The 26,429-nt window shown below is 41.4% G+C and overlaps 1 protein-coding gene across 1 annotated transcript in view; it reads right to left on the bottom strand.

The window, feature by feature from the left end:
- MINDY4B (MINDY family member 4B) overlaps positions 1-26,205 on the bottom strand; it is a 31,589-nt gene extending 5,384 nt beyond the window's left edge. The window contains exons 1-11 of the mRNA XM_073358889.1: positions 26,162-26,205; positions 19,655-19,774; positions 19,396-19,423; positions 17,497-17,673; positions 14,816-14,935; positions 11,232-11,326; positions 8,115-8,280; positions 7,605-7,670; positions 6,900-6,970; positions 5,956-6,028; positions 3,625-3,798 (exon numbers count right to left, since the gene is read on the bottom strand). Of these exons, the coding sequence (XP_073214990.1) occupies positions 3,625-3,798; positions 5,956-6,028; positions 6,900-6,970; positions 7,605-7,670; positions 8,115-8,280; positions 11,232-11,326; positions 14,816-14,935; positions 17,497-17,673; positions 19,396-19,423; positions 19,655-19,774; positions 26,162-26,205 (1,134 nt within the window). The remainder of the gene's footprint in view (positions 1-3,624; positions 3,799-5,955; positions 6,029-6,899; positions 6,971-7,604; positions 7,671-8,114; positions 8,281-11,231; positions 11,327-14,815; positions 14,936-17,496; positions 17,674-19,395; positions 19,424-19,654; positions 19,775-26,161) is intronic.
- Positions 26,206-26,429: the final 224 nt, after the last annotated feature.

Below are 26,429 nucleotides of genomic sequence, written 5' to 3'. Positions count from 1 at the left end.
GTTTGGACTCTGATGTCATATGATATATATTTGGCAGTCTCAGACCAGTGCTTCATCGACAAACAGCTTGCATCCAATGACCATTAACATTAAGTCTGGTGTGTAAAGATGAATTACCAAGGTGAAATGAGATATGACCAATCTAGAGACAGAATAATTCCTCACTTTGAGAACAAAATCTGTCAGGCAGAATTAAGTACTGAAGAAGAAGGAACCCCCTAAACAGTTTATAGACTCTAGTCCTTAGACATATCCATGCAGTAGTTTATTAGGAAAGACAGCTAAGATTAACTCTAGCATTTGATGGTGTAAATAATTCCTCATACATAAAAGAAGAAAAGAAACTTTATGTTTTGCATTATTGTGTATTCTCTCTTGTTTGGGGAAGGGGGAAAGCATCCTATCTAGAAAGATTAATAATGCAAGTCAGCTGAAAAAAGTGAATTGGACAACAATGTCTTGTATGTCAAGTTTGAAATGATCACCATGCTATTGATGTATGTAAGCCTCAAGAGCATGACAATGAGAGTAACACATGTAAGGAAAGAAAGAACAACATGTATTGAGTCTTCTCTGGATAAGTGAAATTAACCCCAGAGGGTCATGTTTGCATTTGTTCTGCATTAACTAGATCTGTGAAAATATTTCAGTCTTAAAAAGGGAACTAATATAAGAAAACCTTGGCTCAGGTCCACAAAGGTATTTAGGATTCCAAATTTGGATCTGGGCCCTAGTAACTCAAGACCTTAAAATAAATGTCCCAAGACATTAAAAGACTCTTCAAGCAGCTTAAATCCCATCTTCATAAAGGGCAGACTGTGTTGTTTTAAACTCCTATGGGAGTAGGCAAAAAGCAGATGGAAGTAGCAGTTTCCCAGCATTGACAGTCTAGAAGTGTATTTGAATCTTTAAAGCAAATCGTGACTGACTAAACTTCACAGCACCTCTGGGAGATAGGTAAATCTTATCCTGATGTAAGCAGTGTCAGGATGAGCTTCACCCTGACATTTGGTGGTGAGGTGTGGCAAGTTGTGGAAAAGAACTTCAGGGGCTGATCTCATTTGCATAGGCACACCCACCCCGCCTAGAATGAGGCCATAGCTGCCCAAATGGTCACTTTGGCTGCTGTGGGATCCCCAGTGTCTCTGTTATTGGGGCAGGAAGAATAAATTGTTATTACCCTGATTATGGGAACTGTGCTTGGAACTGTACTTGGCCTTTTGTTATGATGGAGGGACTCACCATCAACTAAGTAGCACTCGCTAGGCAAGGGTCGTGGGTTTTAAAACTCTGTGAATTGAGAGAGGCTGGGGACAAGTATTAATACTTGGTGGCATGGGCCCCTTGGTGAGGGCCTTACATGCTAATTGCACTTTCTCCTCTCTCCACTGTGGAATATCAGAGCTAATTTTGATTCCATTAGGAGTCTAGTTACAGGCTGCTGAGCTCACTTTGGGCTAATGATGTACCAGCACTGAGGCTCCCCTACTACAAGCTGAATTCACCAAAGAGCTGAACTGACTAAGATTTCAGTGAACTGAAATCACTGAGCGTTGTGTTAAGTAGTGGGGGAGCCTGAAGATATATTGTGGAGCAGTTTGTGGGACGGCTGGAGTGCCTTGTGGACAGGCTGGTGGAGCAGTTCGTAGGATGGCGGAAGCTGCTGGTGGGACGCGGAGCAGTTTGTGGACCGGCTGGTGGAGCGCGGAGCTGAGTGAAGGAGTTCGTGGGGCGGCTAGCAGAGCGAAGCGAAGGCCTATGGAGCTGTGGGGTGGTCAGCTTCAGATCATGTAAGGTGCCTCTTACCCCCGTCCCATCTCCACCCAGGTTGGGAGGTAAAGCTCCGCAGATAAACTTTCAAACTCTGGGGCTGCCCTGACCAGGGACAGAGACTTTTGGGTCATTGGACTTTTGGGACTTTGGGTGATTTGGGGTTGCTGGACTCAAGAACCAAAGGGAAAGGGGCATCCCCCAATTTGCTTGGGGTGGGTTTTTTTGCTCATGGGTTGTGTTATGAATCCTGTTGCTGGTGTTTTCCCAACATAATGCCACATTGTTTCTCTCTGTTATTAAAAGGCTTTTTGCTACACTCAGACTATGTGCTTGCGAGAGGGGAAGTATTGCCTCTTGGAGGCACCCAGCGGGGGTGGTATATATTTGTCCCAGGTCACTGGGTGGGGGCTCGAGCCGGTTTGCATTGTGTTATTGGAATGGATCCCCTAGATATTGAACCCGGCCCTTGTTGCTGCCAACTCTGACGGGCAGAAGGGTTACACTTATTTTACAGAAAGGGAAACAGAGGCATTGACAGGGTATTTGAACTGCCCCAAAGCCACACAAGTCAGTAGCAAAGCCAGGGATTAGAACCCAGAGAATCATGACTCTCAGTCATGAACACCATCCATCAGACCACACTGCCCTTCTTTACATATACATCAGAGTGTTTCATTGTCTTCATTCTTTCCATCAGCGATACTTTCACTCTTCAGCCAATTTTATTACTGTGTTTGATGTGTTACTCTGAGGGCTGTAGCTTTGAAGCCCTGGAGTTTGCAAGGCAACACACTGAGTACTGGGGTTGTTCTCCTATGGCCTGAACAAGGGTGCTGGAAAATCCTTAGGGAACAAAGGAAAAGAATAGGGAGCACTGGAAACTATACAGCAGCTCCTCGGATCTGCTGGTGGTGTAGGCACGTGAGCAAAGTGTGGTTGTTTTAGCCATCTAAGTGGAAACTCCTGTGATGCAGCAGGCCAGGGATTGGACAAAAGGAGGGGGCAGGAGTGTGCCTTAAAGGTTCAGCATATGGGCATCTAGCGGTGGGGATTGAGTATGGGAGGCGGGTGGGAAAGTGTGGGAGCTGTAGACTGAGAATGTGTGTGTCTGTGTCCAGCAGTAACTGTAAATGTGTGGCCATCCATTGCCCTTCTGCATTGGCAGTGAGTGGAGTGTGACTTATACAATGAGAATGTGTGTGTGTGTAGACCTGGCTAACTGGGGCTGGCTGCATTTTGGCTTAATGCAGACATTGTCAGCTTTAGTTCAGATGGCTTTCTACAAATGTATTTCCATATTTTCTTTGCATGATCCTCCTTTTCCCCCTGTCCCTCCTCCCACTGACTCCACCTACTTTCTACCCAGCTACACTCAGATTATGTGCCTATGATCTGTTTTTATGCTAGTTTTGTGTGTGTCACTGTTGGCACGTTTTAGCTGCATGGCAGGGTGGCATTGAGACAACAACCCTGTAATTACCTAGTCTTCAGATGCTTTACTTGATCACTTATTGCCTATTCCCTTATTCCACTGCCTTTTTCCAATGCCATGATGTGGCCCCCACCCTCAGTAACCGTTGTGCTTTCATTATATTGCCCAACAGGAACCTTTCTAAGACGGTTTGCAGGTTTCACATGATTTGTCTTCATTAGTATTTTATCTTGAGTTACCTAACTCAAATTAAGAACACACTTTATTTTCCAGTGAAGATAAGCTCCCAGTCTACAGAGGCTAAATGAAATTTAAGGGGAAAGCTGATGATATATAGTGCACTCACTGTAATAATCTGAAGCCAGGGGAACTGAGCATAGGCGTGTCAGTGCAGCTCAGTGATTTGCATACGCTCTCACCTGGAGGGGTCTGTAACGCTCCACTTCCTCCTTGTTCCAGCGTAAATAGCCCACATCACTGCGGGCCAGGACTCCATGCAATAGTTCTTGCACTCCACCTTCACTGTCAAATTTCTGGAACCCATTAAATACATGTGGACTTGCTCTGCCTGTTAAAATGACGTTGAGAATTGCCTAGAGGGGAAATGACCTACAATTACACTTTCAGGCAGCAGAGCAGAAACTACGCTCTAGAATTCCTTGCTGTTGTTCATCTTTCCTATAGCTCCTTTTTTTTCTCTATATAGAGTAGGTGGCACAAAAGCATGATTTCATACACATCTGTCTTAGGCATTTTCAGGACACCTGTCACCCTGGTACCTACATGCCAGTAATAATACTTGTCATTACATAGAGCCTTCCAGATGTCACTTCCCTGTGACAAAGATAAGTATTTTGAACTCCGTTTTACAGATGGGGAAATTGATGCAGAGAGGTTAAGCAACTTTCCCATGGCCACATCGTGAGTCAGTGGCATAGCCAGGACTAGAACTCAGAAGCGTTGCCTCTGAACCCAGGCTCATTCTGCTAGACCATGCTTGTGTTGATGGAAGTTTCAAAACTGTATAATCAGTAGTAAAAACCCCATTGTGTCTATGGGAATGTGAGGATGGATTCATTATATTAATTAATGAAAATATGGGCAGGCAGCAAAACCAAACTCAGACTTCTGCTTACAACAGGTTGCCATCCATTACTTCACCAGGATGTGCTTGCTATTAAAGACAACTTCTGTTCTCTTCTCATTTCCACTTGTTTTGCAAGCATCCTCAGAGAGGAAAAGCAATTGCTATGATTCTGAACCCTAGGCACTTAAATCTTGCTTGTCACTGATGTCTCCCACAAATAATTGCATAGGTGCTGAAACTAGGGGTGCTGCAGCACTCCCTGGCTTGAAGTGGTTTCCATTATATACAGGGTTTACAGTTTGGTTCAATGGGCTCTCAGCACCTCCACTATAAAAACTATTCCAGCATCCCTGAATAACTGAGGTTTATTTTATGCTGCACAAGCACATATATCTATTTGCTTCCCCCTAACACCTGCTTGTACTTCTGTATTATCCTTTAGTGTGCCTTGAAGATAGACCTAGGTAGGCAATCTGTACCTTCTGATGCCTTTTGATTCAAGTAACTAGAAGTGGGAAAATATTTGCATTTACATTTGTAATGCTTGCCATGTGAGCATTTTTGCATTTTGTCAAAAATCCAAAACTGGCCCTATTTTTGAAAAAATCCCAAACTAAAACAAGCTCACTATCATGTGAACCTTTTTAATTTTGCATGTTTTTAGACTTAATTTCCTGTTTTTATGATCTTTTGCCCCCAAAGCCACATAATTTTCAGAGGTGGAAAAATACCTAATGAAGCCACCATAGCAGATGTCAGGAGAATGCCTGAAGCTTTACACAGCCCAGCAATGCCCTTGGCAATAAAACACAGCATTTTGCGACAGTAAAAACCATAATGATGGCTCTCAATCCTCATTGTCATTTCTGGATATAGACATCCAGCACACAGTAATCTGCTTTTCTTCTCTGCAAATAATAGGTGCCAGATCCTTAGCTGGTGGAAACTCATGTTACATCCATTGAATGAGGATCTGTCCCATAACCCTTTATGGCCTAACATTTGCCTTTTAGCAAAACATAGTAAAAGTTATGACTGTTTTTCTACCTCAGCCACCAAATGATGTAGGAAATCATCTTCATCATGGGTAACATTAGTGATTCAAATTCTGGGAGACCAACAGTCAGCTATGGTAGGTATATGAACCATGAACAGTAAAAATCATCTGTTTGATAGGACTTGTAGAGGCTGACGCAAATAGTTTTTGAGTGGGGTGGGATGGGGATATCTACTGGGCCTACTCTTTGCTGCCTGGTTTGTTCTGTTTTCTCATTGTATTTTGGTGTGTGGTGATATTTTTTGAGACTACAAGTTTAGTTGTGGCCAGGACATCTAGAGTTTGTGTACAGATGTTCTTTTTTATATTTTAAATGGAAAGTAAGAAATCATAAAAATATTTTTGTAATTGGGAAGACCTTGATGGATTCTTTCTGAAATTGAAAAGACTAGAAGCAATAATGGAAATTGACCTAAAATGCGTACACTAATGTTAAGACAGTCAATTAGGAGAGCACGATTCTAAAGTGTCAGAAATACCTTTTGACCATATTTGGAAGTGGAACCATTTACCTTTAGGGAGGTCTTATTAAGAATTGTGAATATTAGGTAAACTGATTACACATATTTTACAAGAACCATTCAGGAAAAAATCACATAGTCCTACCTGTCTACAGATGAAGTTTCCAAGACTGAATTGTAACAGATGAGATGTTGTGAAGTCTAGGTCTTTTTGGAGCCTGTGCAACCAAAAACAAAGTATTATTGTGGTGTCAGCTGAATGATAGGAATGACTCTGTACATCATTGTATGATTGTCAAGAAAAATTAAAGTGGCAATATGTTCCTCAGGGTTCTTTTGTTTTTCTTTATTACAGGCAAGGCAGTGGTGATTGAGCTATACTATTATTTATAAACCCAGGTTTAACTTTTATTCGAGTTGGATCTGAGATGCAAAATTCAAATTTAGACCCAGACCCAAACTTTCCCAAAATGTATGTATGTTTGGTTCACAAGGTTTGGTTCCGGGTGGTCTTTAGCATTTTCTGGTAACTATTATTAACAATTCTAATACCTATCTTTAGGAATTGAACTGAAAAATTAGTGGGTAACATTTTGAAAAGTGCCTAAGACCTGGTCTACTCACCTATTTTGTATGGCTATATCTATTTTTGTTAGGGGTATAATTTTTTTAAAACTAAAATACTGATACAATTCTGGTGTGGATGCAGTAATATTGGTATAAAAGTGCCTTATATCAATACAACTTATTCCCTATCCCACATAGGAATAACTATACTAGTATAAAGCACCTTTACACCAATACAATTGCATCCATTCTTAGGGTGGGGATAGAGGTTGTGCCACTTACCTTTATTAGTATAGTTAGAGTGATAATTTTTGAGTGTATACAAACCCCTTAGTGATTCAGATGTCTAAGTCCCATTGACTTTCAGTCACTGTCACCACTATCTATGTGATAAGAGTTGGTACAATACAGGTATAATTTGGCTTCCCTCTCCTAATTCCTCCCAGTGTCATGAGGAAAGAGACCACTTCATATGATATTGCTAAACATGTATAGAAGGTTTTAAAAAAAGACATAATTTACCTTTCCAACGTCCTAGAGAAAAGCAAGCTGTATAGAAATAAGATCACACCATGGCTTCCTTCACCTTTGAACTGATTAAAAAACAATAAAGAAGGAATTATGGCAGTTACCCATGATTGGTTGAGATACCCCTTCTGTTAACTCTTCAGATTTGTATCCCTTGCGCCTTTTGCTACAATCTTAGATGAAAATACTGGACCAAATGCATGAGCTGCTACTGCAGTCAATGGGAGCTTTGCCACTGACTTATTAATCACAGTAGGATCAGATCAAAAGGGGTGATAGCAATCTTTCATATCATTTCTATTATTTCATAGAACAAACTACAGTCCTATTTGTTGTTTTCTTTGTATGCAGATTTTAACAAATGATTTTAGTGACTTTACAATTTTTTTGTATTTTTACAAACCACTTTTTCATTAACATAAAATTTAGCTCCTGATTACATAGAGTGGAGTATCCTGATCCCATTGAAGTCACTGGCCAAACTCCCATTACTTTCACTGAGAGCAGGATCAAGCCGTGTAATGTATTGTTCTAATTTCCTGTAGTGAAAATCAGAAATGATTCATGACATGTTCATTAAGTTTCTGAAGATCACATTAAATATGATGTTATAAGCAAGATCAGTTTTTATACGAGAAATAGAATGGGTGGGAAGCAGCAAAATAACTCAACATAAGAAATTGCTTATTCCTCACTTACACATTGTATATGATCACAGATAAATTTCTGAGCTGCTTCTTTCTCAAAAAATTCAAACAGCTGGAGCTGTAAGTCAGGAACATAAGAAAAAAATAGAACAGAAGACATTAATTATATCCAAAAGTGGAGTTTTCAACCCACTGTTTTATTTCTTTCAGACAAACAAAAGAATAATATAGGAATCTAATCTGACTCTGCCTGAACTAAGGCATTCAATTATATACAGGAAAACTAAATAAATAGTTATAAAGTTAACATGTTTGCCCTTTTAGGAGGGTGGGAGAAATCATAGTTGTTAATCAAAAATAATTATAGCCTCTGGATTCATATAAAGAGATAGAAATACCTTTCAGAGCTCCAGCTGTGACATGGATCTTAAAGTGCTTATAATTTGTAATGTATCATAAGGTAGGGCACGGGGTTTTATGAGATTTTATATTTGTCTTTAAAAAAAAACCCACTTTTTTCTGCAAATCTTGTTTATAACAGGTACTGTATTTTCTTACTTACTCTTTCAGTCAAGTTATCTATTTTGTAGTCTATATTGGGTGTAAAATAAGTATCAGTGGTGACAAGACATACAATGGCTTTCCGACATTCCCCTGCTGTCCACAGAATATCTCCCAGAGATTTTGCAAGAGCGTTTTCTTGTTCTGTTTGGCTCATTTCACATAAACTGTAATGCAGGACACAAAAGAATATGAAAGGCATGGCAATGGCCAATGAAACTACCACAGGAAAATTCTAAGGCATTGTGTACGCTCAGGGACATCCCTGATTCAGCACTCGGTGCTGGCATCTAAACATAGACAGTGCCATACTGGGCTTTGTATCAAATGAGCTAAAGGACCGGCACAAACGCAGCTACACCAACTGCTGGCAATTGTTTGCTGAATCAGGGCTGTGCCTGAGGATAGCCAAGGTTGTCATGAACATTATGGTGTTGAAGGGTTTTCTTATTATAAACGAGAGCCCTGTGTTCTGACATGATTTGGTCTTTCCTGTGTTAGAACCATTTTATAAGCATGCTACAGAATTATGATACAGTTCAATGAAGGTTAGGGTTCTAATATTCATTCTCTAACCTGGGTTGCCTCTGTCTGCGAGGGGTGAGACCACGATGTGTTATGATATGGTCAGGATACTATATCATGTAATAACCTGATCCCTGACACAATAAAATATGTATGTAGATCGGCCTTAGTTGACAACCAAATTCTATCCCCACAGTAAAACCTGTGAGAGGAGGCCAGAGGACCTTGAAGTGTTTCTGGCAGATGATCCTCTCATGGGGATGAGCTTAGAGGGTTGGAGGAGGCCAGAGTATGAAAACGATAGCACTGAGGTACCTGCTTCTCTGCAGCACTGCCTCTGCCCCTCCCTAGAATCATGCTGCCATTGGCTGTCCATGTCACAGGCAATTTTGTAAGTTAGTGCTATTAGCAGCTGCATTAGCTCCTGCCTGGTTATCTGCCGCTGTTAAAGGGGGATGGGGAGCATGGCTGGAAGAGGTTTTAGGAGTTCTGAGAGGGAGGACCTTGCCACACTGGCTTCCAGCCCTTCGGATGCGTTCCCACTCAACTTTAGTGTATTAGCTCCCCTCCAAGCCTCACTGAGAGGGGTTTAAAAGTTTCTGTTAGATCTTTGCTCATGTTTTTGTCTCTCTCCTTTGGTTTCTCTGAGGGTGCTATTGAAGACTGTCACTGCCAGAGAAAGGAAGATCTGCCTTTATAGCAAGTGCAGCTTTACAGAGCTATCCTGATTACCCTGTTTGCCCTATCACCTGAACTAGGGCTAAGCAAGTTCCTGTTAAATCCTGCCTGATCTCTCTGAACCTTGGGCTGCTTTTTGTGGGTTTCAGTGCTGCATGGCATAACCTATAAAGAATTAGGGCCTGGTCCCATTGACAGCAATGAGGTTTTTTGGTTCATCAGGAAAAGGATTGGGTTCTTGGTTTGACCATATTCTTGTTGATTTACTTTCTAAATAACACATTATATGAGCCATTGAGTTATTTTCAAATAGTGTTTAGTGCAGGGGTAGGCAAAGTTTTTGGCCTGCAGGCCACTTCTGGGTATAAAAATTGTATGGTGGGCCATGAATGCTGCAAATTGGGGGTTGGGGTGTGGGAGAGGATGAGGCCTTTGGCTGGGGGTGTGGGCTCTGGGATGGGGCTGGAGATGAGGGGTTCGGGGTACAGGAGGGTGCTCCAGGCTGGGACTGAGGGGTTCGGAGGGTGGTAGGGGGATCAGGGATGGGGCTCAGGATGGCAGGCTCCAGGCAGCGCTTACCTCAAGGAGCTCCCGAAAGCAGTGGCATGTCCCTCCTCTGGCTCATACGCGGTGGTGTGGCCAGGCAGCTCTGCACGCTGCCCCATCTGCAGGTGCCACTGCCACAGCTCCCAGAAGCAGCAGCATGCCCACGGACGGCTCCTACGCGGAGGCGTGGTGCTGGCCATGCAGTTCTGGACTCTGCCCCATCCACAGGTGCTGCCTCTGCAGCTCCCATTGGCCATGCTTGGCGTGGGGGCAGTGTGTTGTGAGCCCCCTGTCTGCCCCTACATGTAGGAGCTGGAGGGGGGACATGCTGCTGCTTCCGGGAGCCGAATGGCAAGCTCCTGACCCAGCTCCCAGGCTGGAACACTGGAGCGGGTCAAGCCCTTGACCCCACTCCCTGGCAGGAGCTCAAGGGCAAATTAAAAGGCCTTATGGGCTGGGTGCGGCCGTATTTGCCCACCCCCGATTTAGTGGTTTTGTGCCTGTCAAAGTGAAATACTTGTCAACCCACATAGCCTGGTTTTCAGCTCCTTGACACCAGTGTAACTCTATTGATTTCAATGGAGGTCCTCCTGATTTACACCAGTGTGAGGAAAGAATCAGGCCATGAACGCCATGTGTCACAGCCTCAGCTAGTGTAGAGTTAAGCCAGTTTACACCAGATGAAAATCTAGACCGATGTGGTTACTCAGATTTTGGATCCATCAAGGAAGATATCACATTGGAAACTGGAAGGATTTGCTAAGAAAGGAGCTGCAGCAAAAACGGTTAAATTTTTTCCTTTAAAACACCGGTGAATTCCTGTTACAATATATTCAGCCAATTAGCCAGCCTGAACCCCAAATCTGGCTCTTTACCAAACAGTGCAGTCAGCACATGCATTTGTTATCTTAAGAAGGACCACACGTGCAGAGAGGGATAGCACCTGTGTTTTTCAGGGCTTTCATTCATTTTAGCGCTATCACATTGGTGTCCTTTGCAATGACTGCTGACCCCTGCCTTCTCCTTTCAAACACTGACAAAGAATGTGCTTGAGATCAGGGGAGGGTTTTAATTTCAGTTGCCAGTACAAAGGCCAGCCATGCAGCATGGAAATTGTCCATAAGTTCTGGTCACCACAACTCAAAATGGGCCAAACAAGCAAGTCCCTTGGCCATAAAACTAAAAGATTTCTGAGAGAAAAATCTATAGCAAATGGACCAGATTCTGCTCTTCACGCTTGGATTTGCAGAAGCATAATGGAGAGTAGACTCTGTCTCTGTATAACACATAGGACAACACTAATCTTTCTGTTTATGTCCAAATAATTTAAGTAATTCGTATTTTTTTGTGGGAAAGTACATTTTCTTACCCTTGGAGGGGAATATTTTCCTCTCTATTTCTTACGAACAAGCAGTATTTAATGATGTACACCTGTACAGCCATCAGAATTGCTCTTGCTCCCCCCTAGAAAAATTTCAGAGAGTTAAAAAACCGTAAAAGACAAACCCCCTGCCCCATATACTAGTGGAACCAAACTACAATGCGCTGTGTGGATTTTATGCTAATTCCAGCTGTCTCTGACCAAAGTTTTAGCTTTCAAATACCAGTGTCAGTAACTTGTCCAGCCTGTCTGAGACTCTAAAATGGCCACCATGCTACTGACAGCTCTGGAGATAAATGGAAAAGTAAGTAGAGAGAGGGCTTATGAGCCTAAAATTAGGAAATCACTACCCAAGAAAGGGCACAATTTTGACCCTGCTAGATGCCTATGCTGGGAAGATGTCCCCTTTACTCCTTTATGCTGGCTACAGCTATCTGTATGGTGCAACATGGGGAGAGAGCAGCTGCTGCCCAGTCACTACTTGTCATTCTGTGCAGTGGGCATGCAGGGGCAGAGCGTAGGTGGAGCCTTGAGTAGCTAGCACAGCAGTCTGCTCTAGATATAGGACAGGTTCAGGTTGCATCTGGCTACTTTCTCCCCCTCCCCAACAGAGTCCCAGAGCACCAGAGGGACCAGATTCTCTGAATTGCAATCTGATTCCTGATCTGCTTCTAGAGTAACACAAATAGCTCCTGACCCAGGGCTCATTGCAAAGTCCAACTAAGGCCTAAATTAATAAATTAAGCAATAGCAGACCCTTCAAGATTAGAAAGTTTTGGCCGGACTAGCTAAAAGTTTTTCAGTGAGGTTAAATGGAATTGCTAGAAAGAATTGCTACATAAATAATAGATTGTGGACATTCACAACATTAATTGCTTACTGCCGTCGTCTTGCTTTACTTTTAAGGCCCTGACCCAGGAAAGCACTTAGCATGTGTGTAACTTTAAGCACCTTAAAAAGAACAGGAGTAGTTGTGGCACCTTAGAGACTAACAAATTTATTAGAGCATAAGCTTTCATGGGCTACAGCCCACTTCATCGGATGCATAGAACACCCTTACTCTACTTGCACTACATTGATGACATCTTCATCATCTGGACCCATGGAAAAGAAGCCCTTGAGGAATTCCACCATGATTTCAACAGTTTCCATCCCACCATCAACCTCAGCCTGGACCAGTCCACACAAGAGATCCACTTCCTGGATACTACAGTGCCAATAAGCGATGGTCACATAAACACCACCCTATACCAGAAACCTACTGACCGCTATACTTACCTACATGCCTCCAGCTTCCATCCAGGACACACCACATGATCCATTGTCTACAGCCAAGCTCTAAGATACAACCGCATTTGCTCCAATCTCTCAGACAGAGACAAACACCTTCAAGATCTCTATCAAGCGTTCTTAAAACTACAATACCCACCTGCTGAAGTGAAAAAACAGATTGACAGAGCCAGAAGAGTACCCAAAAGTCACCTACTACAGGACAGGCCCCATAAAGAAAATAACAGAACACCACTAGCTGTCACCTTCAGCCCCCAACTAAAACCTCTCCAGCACATCATTACAGATTTACAACCTATCATGAAAAATGATCCATCACTCTCACAGATCTTGGGAGACAGACCAGTCCTCGCTTACAGACAGCCCCCCCAACCTGAAGCAAATACTTTCCAGCAACCACACACCACACAACAAAAACACTACCCAGGAACCTATCCTTGCAACAAAGCCTAATGCCAACCCTGTCCACATATCATAGGACCTAATCACGTTAGCCACGTCATCAGGGGCTCGTTCTCCTGCACATCTACCAATGTGATATATGCCATCATGTGCCAGCAATGCCCCTCTGCCATGTACATTGGCCAAACAGGACAGTCTCTACGCAAAAAAATAAATGGACACAAATCTGACATCAGGAATCATAACATTCAAAAACTGGTAGGAGAACATTTCAACCTCTCTGGCCACTCAGTAAAAGATTTAAGGGTGGCAATTTTGCAACAGAAAAGCTTCAAAAACAGACTCCAGGGAGAAACTGCTGAGCTTGAATTAATATGCAAACTAGATACCATTAACTTGGGTTTGAATAAAGACTGGGAGTGGCTGGGTCATTACATATGTTGAATCTATTGCCCTAAAGTTAAGTATCCTCACACCTTCTTGTCAACTGTCTAAATGGGCCACCTTGATTATCACTACAAAAGTTTTTTTCTCCTGCTGATAATAGCTCATCTTAACTAATTAGCCTCTCACAGTTTGTATGGCAACTTCCAACTTATCTGTATGTATATATATCTTCTTACTCTATGTTCCATTCTATGCATCTGATGAAGTGGGCTGTAGCCCATGAAAGCTTATGCTCTAATAAATTTGTTAGTCTCTAAGGTGCCACAAGTACTCCTGTTCTTCTTGCAGATACAGACTAACACGGCTGCTACTCTGAAACCTGTCTTTAAGCCCCTTAGTAATTACATTGAAGTTACATTGGGACTGCTCATGTTTTCAAATGTAGGTACATGCCTGCTGGATTAAAGTGAAATGTGATCACATTTGTTCCTTATGTGGATCTAGAAACATGTTGGGGCTTTCCTTATGGGACATATTTTAAATTGCCATTGGGGAGCATGCATATGATTTGAAGTCCTCTACAGTGCATTTCATGGAGAAAAACAACAAAAATAGTGTACGGCTATTTAAAGGATGATTAAAATGTTTAAAAGAAGTTGGAAATACAGACCTCAGGATTGACTCTATGGACTAGGAAATGACAGAAATCATGAGAAAAACTGTCTAGAGAGGGGACTGGATGAGGAAATCTGAAGGGACTGGATTGAAGAAACAAGTTTTATAAATAGGAGACGGTAAATCAACAGAGGAATCTGAACACCAGCAAAACAGAGCTGGTAAATCAGTGCAAAATAACAATACCAACAAAAGAAGAGCAATAGTAATCATATTTGGACAGTTATTACAGAGAAAAACAAAACCTTGAAGAAGCAAGACAAAAGAAACAGGAAGGAAAATCCCACTGCTAGATAGAGGAGTAAACTGAAGAGTTCTCTAAATGGTTAGATTCCTGTGTGCAGTTTCACTGCCTAAAGGAAGAACAGAGCACTTCATTACAAATCTCCTGGAAATCTCTAAATTAAAGAGTCCGCCAAAGGCATGAAAGGGGAAAAGTGCAGAAATGTCTCAAACTCTATTTCAGCCCATTACTTCTAGTACTATTATAAATAAATCCTCTCTCTTTTTGGTATTTATAGCCTTTAGATATTTGCAGACTGCTTTGTCCCCCCTCAGTCATTGCTTAGCCATGCAATATATTCAACTCTTGTAATCTCTCCTCATAAATCATTCTCTCCAGACCCATAATTATCACCTCTGAGCACATTCGAATTTGTCCATATTTCTGGTATTTAGATGCCTGGAATAGAGCACAGTGTTCAGGTGTGATCATGCAGAATTAGAGTCTGGTAAAATTAGAGTACATTTGCAAATCCCCGCAGTTCACTCTGTGATACTGAAAATACGTGGTCAGTCATTACATTAAAAAAATTTACCTTTTCTGCCTCCAAAGCATAGGATAGATCAGAATATGGAGCGTGGAACTTGAAACATGATTTTTTCCATTCATAGCTGAAGACGTGGAATGTGTTTCCAAATAACATTTTTCGGAGCCCCTTAACATGAGAGGAATAAAGATAGAATGGGTCAGATTCTCATTTACACTAGGGCCAATTTACACCATTTTGGCAATGTAGAGGGGCCTTCAAGTAGGAGTAAATTACATTTACATTCACTTTCAGGCACCTTCCCTCACATTGCCAGCGCACTGTAAAGTGGTCATAGGGTGCATCTACATTTGAGCTGGGAGATGTAATTAATTCCCAGCTTGCTTACATGTGCCTGTGCCTAAAAATAGCAGAGCGTCCCTCATGGCAGAGGCAGGGGCGTGACTAGGGGCGTATGGGCCTGAGTACATACCCAAAGGGCTAGGTGGGATTGTACTTGGGAGAGGGGGAGCCGCCACCAATGACACTGTGCTATTTTTAGGTGCAAGCTTGAGCAGAACTAGCATGGGTACATCCCTGCAAGCTGGGAATTGCACTTCCCAGCTCAAATATAGATGTACCCTTCGTGAGAAGCAGGCCCTATGACGTGAAAGGAAAGGAAGCATTTTTGGTTAGTCACGATGACTTATTTCAGGTCTCAGTTACAATAAAATATAGCTCTAGGTTGAATTATTAATTTTAGGTTATAGCACCTAGTTAAAAGGAATCCACTTTTTCAGATTTGCTGTTGCTCTTTTGTGTAATTCCAGGAATGAAAGTCTGGACCCACTGAAGTCAGTGGTAAAAATCCCATTGAGTTAAATGGGGCCAGGACTTCACCCCAGAGATGCAAAGGGGCCATAAAACTGGCTTAACTGGCTGCTTGGGAAGTCTCCTGTGTAAGGCGAAGCATAGAACTGGTGTGGCTGTTCACTCTCCCTAGTGGAATGCCTTCATCTCTTTAGTCCTACTCACATGAGTGAAGCCATGTATATATGTGTTTACCCATTCAAAATGGATAAAAAGCCACTATGCACCGATCACTTATTGTGCTGCACTTCTAGTCAGAAAACACTTAATGGGAACACCTGCCTGTGGTGTTCACCTCGTGAGAGCGTGGCATAGAAAAAAGAAGCTTGGTTTAGCCAAAAGAGAGCACGTTCCCCATACCAGTCAGAGTAGGGTGTTCCTGGGCAAACATCATGAGTCCCTCTGTGCACAGCCTCTGCTTAAGCTACTCCACATCAGAGATGGAATGATTTATGCACACAGGCTGTTGTATCCAGTGTGGAGAGATTCATTTGAAGTCAGTGCGACTACTCATGTAAACAAAGTCATTCATATACATGAGTCTTTGCAGGACTTGACCCTTACTATCTATTTTGTAAAAAGGAAAGGAGGACTTGTGGCACCTTAGAGACTCACCAATTTATTTGAGCATAAGCTTTCGTGAGCTACAGGTGAGCTCTAGCTCACGAAAGCTTATGCTCAAATAAATTTGTTGGTCTCTAAGGTGCCACAAGTCCTCCTTTTCTTTTTGCGGATACAGATTAACACGGCTGCTATTCTGAAACCTGTCTCTGTTTTGTGTGTGTTCACCAATGCAGTTCTCGTGTCAGAATTTTACCCTTAGTGTTAAATGCCTGAGCTTTATGTTACATGGGTGTTTTACATTAATAGATAACTGGGATTTTTATTGATCCTTACAGCCTGTAGGCACCAAAGAGCAATTCTGCAAGTTCCCCATCTTCAAAAATCCCATTGAAGTCATTGGAGACTCTGCATATGGCAGGATCATGCCCCAAAATATTTAGTGACTTAAAAAACTAGCCTTTTGGATAAGGGAAGACTGTTAACCTAATCTCCTGAATTTATGACCAGTGTTCTGACACGTAGGCCAGTGGTTCTCAAAGTGTGGAGTTCCCCCCACAGGGGACGTGGAGGAACATGTAGAGGGCACATGGGGCTGGAGCCAGCCTCCACAGGGAGCAGGGAGGGAGCTTCATGCTTCCAGTGCCGCTCCATCCTCACACCAGCTCTGCCTTCAACCCTGTTCAGCCCCGAGTCCTGCTCCACCTCCAGGTCCAGCTCCATCCTCGCTCCCTCTCTGCCCCCACGTGAGCTCCGACCCAAGTCACAGCTCCACTCCTCCCCAAGACTAGGTCTGAGCCCAGCTGCAGCTCCACTGCGCTTCCTGCTCAGGCCCCAGCCTGGCTCTGCCTCTTGCTCCAGCTCCTCTCCCATCCCCAGTTCTGCCCCCAGCTCCATCTTCAGCTCAAGCTCTGCTGCTGAGGAAGCTTTGGCTGTGCAGTAATGGAGGGGTGTGTGTGTAGACAAATTCCATTGCTGGTAATGAGAGGGAGGGTGTGACTGGAAAATTTTAAGCACCACTGCACTAGGCAACAAAAATATCAAATAGCAAAGAAACAATATCCTTTATTATTTGTCATAGTACCTGATAAACATTGTATTATATCAGTTTTGTGGCTTGTACAGCAACTGTGTTCTTTAAAAGCATAATAAATAAATAAATAATTAAATTTATATTCTTCTTTTATCAATACCAACAAACTGCGCTCTTGAATCCAATAATAATCTAATCCTCATATAACACCAGATAAATTCCCAGGTCTTTCTTGATTTGGTGAGGTTAAATTACAGCTCATGCTTAATTGACAAGATCTGCTTACCACTGCCATTTCTAGGGAGATAGGCAGGCCGCCCAGGTTTGATGAGACTGTAAGCGGTTTGGGGATTAAGAAAGGGATAGTGGATGGAAACTGTCCCTGCTTTTTGGAACTTCTAAACTGAGATGCTTCCATTCCATCCTTGTTGTCATAATCAGATTTGTGATTGTCTTGGTATTTCTATAGAGAGAAATGAACAGGACTTGTATATTCTTTCAGCTGCAGGAGTTAGAAGCTAGCTTATTCCTATGCTTGGTCCTACTAAGTTATTTCCTTCCCCCATACCCCCCAGCGTCCTTTTTTCATAACAACATGGACATGATGAAGTTAAAGTTATTTTAAAAAGTGGTAAAAGATTAAGAATACATATTCTTTGTCATATAATTCCAGATAGTTAAAAGGAAACTATAAAATATACACTGATGTTCTAGATTTGAAATAATACAGCAATATATTTAAAGAGACAGACTGACATGTAATTCTGCAACACTGCTCAAATGGTGCAATTTTTGTAATAACTGTATAGTTATCTTTCTAAAGGCGGTTTCAAGCCACATAATTCCTAAAATTTTCTGTTTATTGCATTGTGGAAACTAACACACACATAAAATCACTTTCAAGAGTCAAATTCCCAACAAGGTCGGACATTTCTATTTTTGCGGTTGGGAAAGGAATAAAACAAATACTTTTCTACTTACTATTTGGCTTTTCTTTACCTCTTCCTGCAGTATTTCAGTATAACTTAACTTTGAATCTACTCGTCTTTTGACTTGCTGTACTTTTGGACCGATGTCCATAGTTTGCCAGTGTAATGAAAGCAGTTACAGGAGAAGTTACCCAGTGACAGCTGAACCTTGGAAAAGAGAATTGCCTTCCTAGCTGTCTGGATTACCAGAGAACAGGAGAAGATCTCTTTCTTGTCTAGTGAATAAATCATCTGAGTCATAGGCAACTACTGGAAGAGAAGCTTTATTGCAAACAAAAAGACGAAGCTGTCACATCGGCACTTTGAATGTTTTTTCAACACTGCCACCTACAAAATGTTATTTATCTAATATGTATTTTTATTTTGTCTTCCTTCCTTATACACTTAGTTTTGAATAGGATTTCTAAAGAGTTTAAATTATTTCACTGTCCCCTATTAGGACATGAACAATAATTAATAATTAAAAAAATCCAGAGCTATTTCTGCTTTAGAACAAATTTGTTCAGGAAGCCATTTAAGAACAGACTTCAATAAAGGTGATGCCTTTAATTTCAAGTTAGTTTATTTTAAACATGCATGATATTGAAAGTCAAATATTGGTTTTATAACCAGAAACGATTGTTTTAGCCTAAATACTAATTAGGGTGAAAGAGTTATCTGTACATATTAATAGTTTTAAATTGCTTAATACGCAGTTTACTTGTCTGTCTGACTCACCTTTTATTTTTTTTATCAATGGTTGCCAATAACTTCAGCACATTCTAATGACTACAGTACAAAAATATATAATCTATGACTAAACTTTTTTGATATCTTTCAATTTAAGGTTTGGGGCAATACATACATTTTGTATTTCTGAACACTGTGTCTTCTTTCCTATGTTTTAAAATTGACCAAGAAACTCTTGACTTTTAGACAAAAAAGTTCATTATCCTAGATTCTTCTGTTACTTTGAACCTGATTATGAAAATTTCTCTTCCAAATATATGAAGGCTTGCTTCTCAAAGGAAAAATGTATAAGCAGAAATTGTTAAAACAGGCTTTTTTACAGTTTGATTATTATTTTCTTAAGAGAATACGAGCATCTAATGTGCTACATGTTACATGAGTAATCTCTTAAATACGATTGCCTACTGAAGCAATCACAAAAAAGGGCAGACAAATATAAAAATGTTACCTTTGAGAAAAACAGTTACTTGGTGAATTGTATTATTGATTTCCAACCTGCAAGTGAAAATAAAACTCAGCTGAAAAAAATAAATGCAGTATTAACCTAGTATAGTTTTCTTTGACCAGTGGGGAAGAAAAACTTAAAACCAAGGAATTATACTTGCATTTTGAAAATACATTTGAGAATGCAGACATAGAAATAAAACATTTAAATTTGTAAAACCCCTAACAAAAGACTATCTGGTTGTAAGAATATGTGAGAACAAAGCAGAATAAAAATCTTACCCATGGCAACTAAAAATTTCTCTCCATTTATCTCGATTTGAAATTTTGCTGGATATCTCAGCTAGTTCCATTTGTTGTAAGCTGTGTTCACCATTGGATGCCTCCTTGTACATCTGCACTCTGCACAAAAGTAAGAGATGTAAACATTAAAAATAAGGATATAAACTCCCTTGTATCTAAAAGAGAACTGACCCTCTTGGCACATATGCCTATATGAAGTGTCCTAGCTCATACCATCAGATCCTGATTAAACTTTTATTAGAGTTGGACATAGTCTGTTTTTTTTCTGCTCACTGTATATACAGCATGAATGTTTAATCCAAGACACAGATTTATACAAAAACAAACTGCAATTACATATCTGTTTCAGAGAAATCTGAATAATTAACTTGATGGCACTAGGCTTGGGAGAGTGTAATCATTTTCATATAGCACTGCAGGGAAGCCTACCTAAGGACCAAATCTTGATTCTATTCATGGCTAAATGCCCATTGACTACAAAGGGAGCATGATTTGGACCTTAATGAATGCTTGGTGCTGAAATAAGTTTCCTGAGGAACACATTTACTAAACAGATATCTATGAACTCTGACACATTCAACACAGTGATGTTACTGTGGGAGACAAGCTAGTAAAAAAGATGAAATTTAAGATGAAGGCTGACACCTTGTCTTTGACTGCCCCCCACTTGTCAGTGTTTAGAGTTGACTGTTAGACTTATAGACTGATAGACTTTAAGGTCAGAAGGGACCATTATGATTGTCTAGTCTGACCTCCTGCACAACGCAGGCCACAGAATCTCACCTACCCACTCCTGTAACAAACCCCTGACCTATGTCTGAGCTACTGAAGTCCTCAACTCATGGTTTAAAGTCTTCAAGGTGCAGAGAATCCTCCAGCAAGTGATCTCTGCCCCATGCTGCAGAGGAAGGCGAAAAACCCCCAGGGCCTCTGCCAATCTGCCCTGGAGGAAAATTCCTTCCCGTCCCCAAATATGGCGATCAGCTAAACCCTGAGCATGTGGGCAAGACTCACCATAATACAGACACCTGGGAAAGAATTCTCTGTAGTAACTCAGATCCCACCCTATCCAGTGTCCCATCACAGGCCATTGGGCATATTTACTGCTAATAGTAAAAGATCAATTGTTAAAATTAGGCTATCCCATCATACCATCCCCTCCATAAACTTACCAAGCTTAGTCTTGAAGCCAGATGTGTCTTTTGCCCCCACTGCTCCCCTTGGAAGGCTGTTCCAGAACTTCACTCCTCTGATGGTTAGAAACCTTCATCTAATTTCAAGTCTAAACTTCCCGATGGCTGGTTTATATCCATTTGTTCTTGTGTCCACATTGGTACTGAGCGTAAATAATTCCTCTCCCTCCCTGGTATTTATCACTCTGATATATTTATAGAGAGCAATCATATCTCCCCTTAGCCTTCTTTTGGTTCGGCTAAACAAGCCAAGCTCTTTGAGTCTCCTTTCATAAGACAGGTTTTCCATTCCTCGGATCATCCTAGTAGCCCTCCTCTGTACCTGTTCCAGTTTGAATTCATCCTTCTTAAACATGGGAGACCGGAACTGCACACAATATTCCAGATGAGGTCTCACCAGTGCCTAGTATAATGGTACTAACACCTCCTTATCTCTACTGGAAATACCTCGTCTGATGCATCCCAAAACCGCCTTAGCTTTTTTCACAGCCATATCACATTGGCGGCTCATAGTCATCCTGTGATCAACCAATACTCCGAGGTCCTTCTCCTCCTCTGTTACTTCCAAGTGATGCATCCCCAGTTTATAACAAAAATTCTTTATTAATCCCTAAATGTATGACCTTGCACTTTTCACTATTAAATTTCAGCCTATTACTATTACTCCAGTTTACAAGGTTATCCAGGTCTTCCTGTATGATATCCCGGTCCCTCTCTGTATTGGCAATACCTCCCAGCTTTGTGTCATCCGCAAACTTTATTAGAACATTCTCACTTTTTGTGCCAAGGTCAGTAATAAAAAGATTAAATAACATTGGTCCCAAAACCGATCCCTGAGGAACTCCACTAGTAAACTCCTTCCAGCCTGACAATTCACCTTTCAGTATGACCCGTTGTAGTCTGCCCTTTAACCAGTTCCTTATCCACCTTTCAATTTTCATATTGATCCCCATCTTTTCCAATTTAGCTAATAATTTCCCATGTGGAACTGTATCAAATGCCTTACTGAAATTGAGGTAAATTAGATTCACTGCGTTTCCTTTGTCTAAAAAATGTGTTACCTTCTCAAAGAAGGAGATCAGCTTGGTTTGGCACGATCTACCTTTTGTAAAACCATGTTGTATTTTGTCCCAATTACCATTGACTTCAATGTCCTTAACTACTTTCTCGTTCAAAATTTTTTCCAAGATCTTGCATACTACAGATGTCAAATTAACAGGCCTGTAGTTACCCGGATCACTTTTTTTTCCTTTCTTAAAAATAAGAACTATGTTAGCAATTCTCCCGTCATACGGTACAACCCCTGAGTTTACAGATTCATTAAAAATTCTTGCTAATGGGCTTGCAATTTCATGTGCCAGTTCCTTTAATATTCTTGGATTAAGATTTTGTGGGCCACCCGATTTAGTCCCATTAAGCTGTTCGAGTTTGGCTTCTACTTTGTATGTGGTAATATCTACCTCCATAACCTCATTCCCATTTGTCATCCTACCATTATCCCTAAGCTCCTCACTAGCCTCATTAAAGACTGAGGCAAAGTTTTTGTTTAGATATTGGGCCATGCCTAAATTATCCTTAACCTCACTCCATCCTCAATGTTTAGTGGTCCCACTTCTTCTTTCTTTGTTTTCTTCTTATTTATATGGTTATAGAATCTTTTACTATTGGTTTTAATTCCCTTTGCAAGGTCCAACTCTATATGGCTTTTGGCTTTTCTCACTTTATCCCTACATGCTCTGACCTCAGTAAGGTAGCTTTCCTTGCTGATCCCTCTCATCTTGCACTCCTTGTAAGCTTTCTGCTTTTTCTTAATCACCTCTCTCAGGTGCCTGCTCATCCAGCTTGTTCTACAACTCCTGCCTATGAGTTTTTTCCCCTTTCTTGGGATGCAGGCTTCTGATAGTTTCTGCAACCTTGACTTGAAGTAATTCCAGGCCTCCTCCGCCTTTAGACTGTTGAAAGAGCAATGGTCAGATATGTAGTATGCACAGTTGAGCTGTGGGAAATACATTGGTTTCATGTTGCAGGGGGTCATGGAAATATTTTTTCCCTCCTTTTTATTTCAGTTTGTGAAAACTCAAGAGTAAACCTAAGACAAAATTAATTTCAATGAGCTTTGCCTGGGTTCAGGTCAAAACTAGAGAGGAGTCAATACGTGAGAGCACTGATTTGAATTTCCCCAGGAAATGTATGAATTCAGGGCTTTGTTCCAGGCCTATCCAAAGAGTAAACCACATGAAATTACGAAGTTTTCTTCCTGAAAAGCAGAAACAAGGATATATATATAGGCACAAAAGTAGATTCACCTGGAACACCAAGCAGAGTGTGTCTCCACATCTGATAATTGTAGGCTTCTCCCACAGGAATTTGTTATGGAACTTTTTTCTTTTCTTCAGGCTTCTGATATTAGTAGGATAGAATTGTTCTACAATCCAAAATTCACCTTTCTTGTCAGCCTATACTGAGGCTTATTTAAAGCATGTTGTAATGGGGCAGTTTATGTAGACAAGCTAAAGTAAGCCAGAATCCTTGTGTCTGACAAAAACTGGCCTCTAGGCAGAGGTATCTAGAATCTCAAAAGTCAAGTTCAGAGACAAAAAAATGGGTCACATTTCCCCAACTTCGGAGAGTCCACAATCCTTGAATATCATGTAGCTGGGGAGAATGAGTATGATAGTGCAGAACTGTCCCATGGATACAACTGAGAGCTGCTTACACAAGGCCAATTTTGGTTCTCAGAGGCAAGTAAAAGAGTTTAATGTGGGGAAATGCCATTGGGAAAGTGGAAATTATAATCTTCCCCTTAGTCCTGAGAAGGGGTCCTGCTTATGGACCAAACCCCAGCCACATCTCCCCATTGTGAAGTACTTCAAATGCAGAACAGTCTCTAGCATAGGTGTGTGTCTGGGGGATCAAGAGGGCATGTGGACAGAGTGCAACTCCTTGAGGCTGCTCTACGTTTTACTGGGGGCTACTCTCAGATATTAGAAGGAGCAAAGGTAGCTTAAAGTATCTATGTGCCCTCCACCACAACTTGCCCTTGTCTACACCAACTGCAAAGTTGTGTCAGAATTGCATGTATTAGCTTGACCCTTCAAGATCTTGTTCCATCATGACTAGATTTTGTGGTGAAGACAAGCCCTAATTAGACTCTGTCTGGGAGAGTAACTCTAAAACTGACACAGGGATCAGGAGAGTTTTTCTATCAGATCCACTGCTCCTGTCTCTGCCTCAGGTTTCCCCCCATTTCTCCCCTACAGAGATCCCCCACAGTTTGATGCTACAAAGTAGGCCTCACATTCCCTATCTGTTCCTGGTGCAGTGGATGTGGGGTGATTCTGCTGTGTTTTGGGCACTCTGTAGTAGGCAGAGGGCCACGCGATTTAGCTTTGTGAAAGCCAGGCAGCAGCATCTAGAGCCAAAGCCCTGACACTGACTAGCATACACCCTTTCTCCTTAACCTTCCAAGTCTGCTGTGCATAATAAAAAATGAATAATTAATCAGAGAAGGTGAATAAATTACTTTAGCTTAAGGCATCAGTAATAAGATCTGTGTAAATCTCAGCTGTTGACAGCATAAATCCTTCTAGGTGATAGTTTGGCATTTCCTGTGCCCATAGCTGATTTTTCTCATACAAATTAATAGTGACTCTCCTGTTTTTCAGTTTTAATATATCCAATGGGCCCAGTCCCATGAGGTGTATGTATTTGCACAACTCCAGTTGGACTCAGTGGGAGCCCCAACCACAATGGGCTTGTAACACTGGGTCCAATATGAGCAATTACCTAACAAGCCAGTAACAATGGGTCAATAATCACAGGGAGGTTTAAATGTAGAGAAAGGCCACTGAAAGGTGGGAATGTCCAGCCCTTAAAGCCAGTGAAAGGCACAAGAGCCATACATGGATAGCTCTCATTTGCTGTTGATTCCAAGGGGTCTGTGAAGCAGACCCATGGCCATTCAGCAAAGGGAAGAGGATTTCCCTGCTTTGTATCTTCCTCTGTCTTTGTACAGTGCCTAACACAAGTAGGTCCTGATTCTGACTGGCGCTTCTAATTGCTACTGCAATACAAATAAAAATTTATAATAATCCCTCCCCACAGAATGATCTGGGAGCAACATTGTGAAGAGATCCTTGCAAAGTTCTTCTCACCCTTAACCCTTTCCTATGGGGTTTGGTCAGGAAGGGACAAGCTAAGCTCATATTAGGTAAAGGAACAGAACCATCTTTTATCCTAACACCTCCCTCCCAAAGGTTGTGAACATTTTAATATTTGTCCTCTCTATAATCTGCACTACTGACCCTGGTCTTAATAAATAAATAAAAAGTGGATCTGCCCTAGAGACTGACTTTACCACTTCTAGGATGTGTTATAGGTCAGTTTATTTGTGTTATTGTTTTATTAAGTGTTTAAATGACCAATGAAATGTATCAAAATTATGTAAAGGAGATGTTGGTATGAAGAGGTTGACACTTAATCAACAGTTTCTACAACAAAAATTTTTTATTTTGTTTCTATATACGCCCCCTCTTACAGTTGTTCTTGGTTTGTAAGATAGCCTTCGTCAAGGAACCATAACAGTCACGTGTAATGGCTTCTTACGTGCACTATAATGACTATTGTACTTTGATGCCGTACTACATTCCACCCTATTGTATACACCCCTCTCTGTGACACATCAAAACCTGTCTGAGAAGATGTGCTCAGTGGATGCAGGCATTCTTTTAGACATCATAAGGCACACAATTTCCATCATGAGACATTGTAGAAGACTATTTTTAACAAAAGTTTAAGTAGAGACATGTAGGAAGAAGCTTTACCAGCCCCTGAAAACTGATTCCTTTTGAAAAAAGTTAGGTTCTGAGGAATTAGCAGTTGTTACTGAACTCTCTCCATTACACCATTCAAAGTGCTGTTGAGTACATCATACCTACTTAGAAACATCAGGTGAAACATTAGGGGTTTTGTTGTGAAATTGAGCATTGTCCATTAGCCTGGTGTTTTTAATGAAGAATAACTTTATTGCTTCACTAAATGTGCTTAATAGTTATCTCTTCCTTATAAAAGGCCAGTATAGATGTCCCCAGCGAAGTTCAGAACATGGTTTGCTCCACTGAAATGGATGGTTAGTAACATTTATTTGATACTGGTAGTTATGATATAGTCAGACACATGGAAAGGAATGGGAGAGCTCACCTATTGTAGTATCACCACCTTTTAGGCCAGATTCTGATCCTCTGGGCAAAGCCCAAGAATGGAAAAACCTATGGAGAGACATGGACTCCTTTACCTCGACCCAGTATCCAGGCACTCCTTGCTCACTACCAGAGACATTGTGCACCTCCACTCAAGGATTTTAGGCTAGTGGATCCATGTAGATTGTGGGCTTGACACCCATACCCTAGAGCAAGTTTAGGTTTGAAGTAGTGCTCTGTGACACACGGGGCTCATGAAATGTCCCTGCTCTGCTTATCCAGGGCTCCCTCCTCACCCCCACTGTTAGAGGACCCTGAAGGCTGGGCTTGGCAGGAAGTACTGCCCAGCAGGATTTGAGTGGC

This window comes from Lepidochelys kempii, chromosome 9 (genome assembly GCF_965140265.1).
Source record: "Lepidochelys kempii isolate rLepKem1 chromosome 9, rLepKem1.hap2, whole genome shotgun sequence".
NCBI classification, from domain to species: Eukaryota; Metazoa; Chordata; order Testudines; family Cheloniidae; genus Lepidochelys; species Lepidochelys kempii.
Note: the sequence above shows the minus strand (reverse complement) of the source record. Positions and strands in the feature narration are given on the sequence as shown.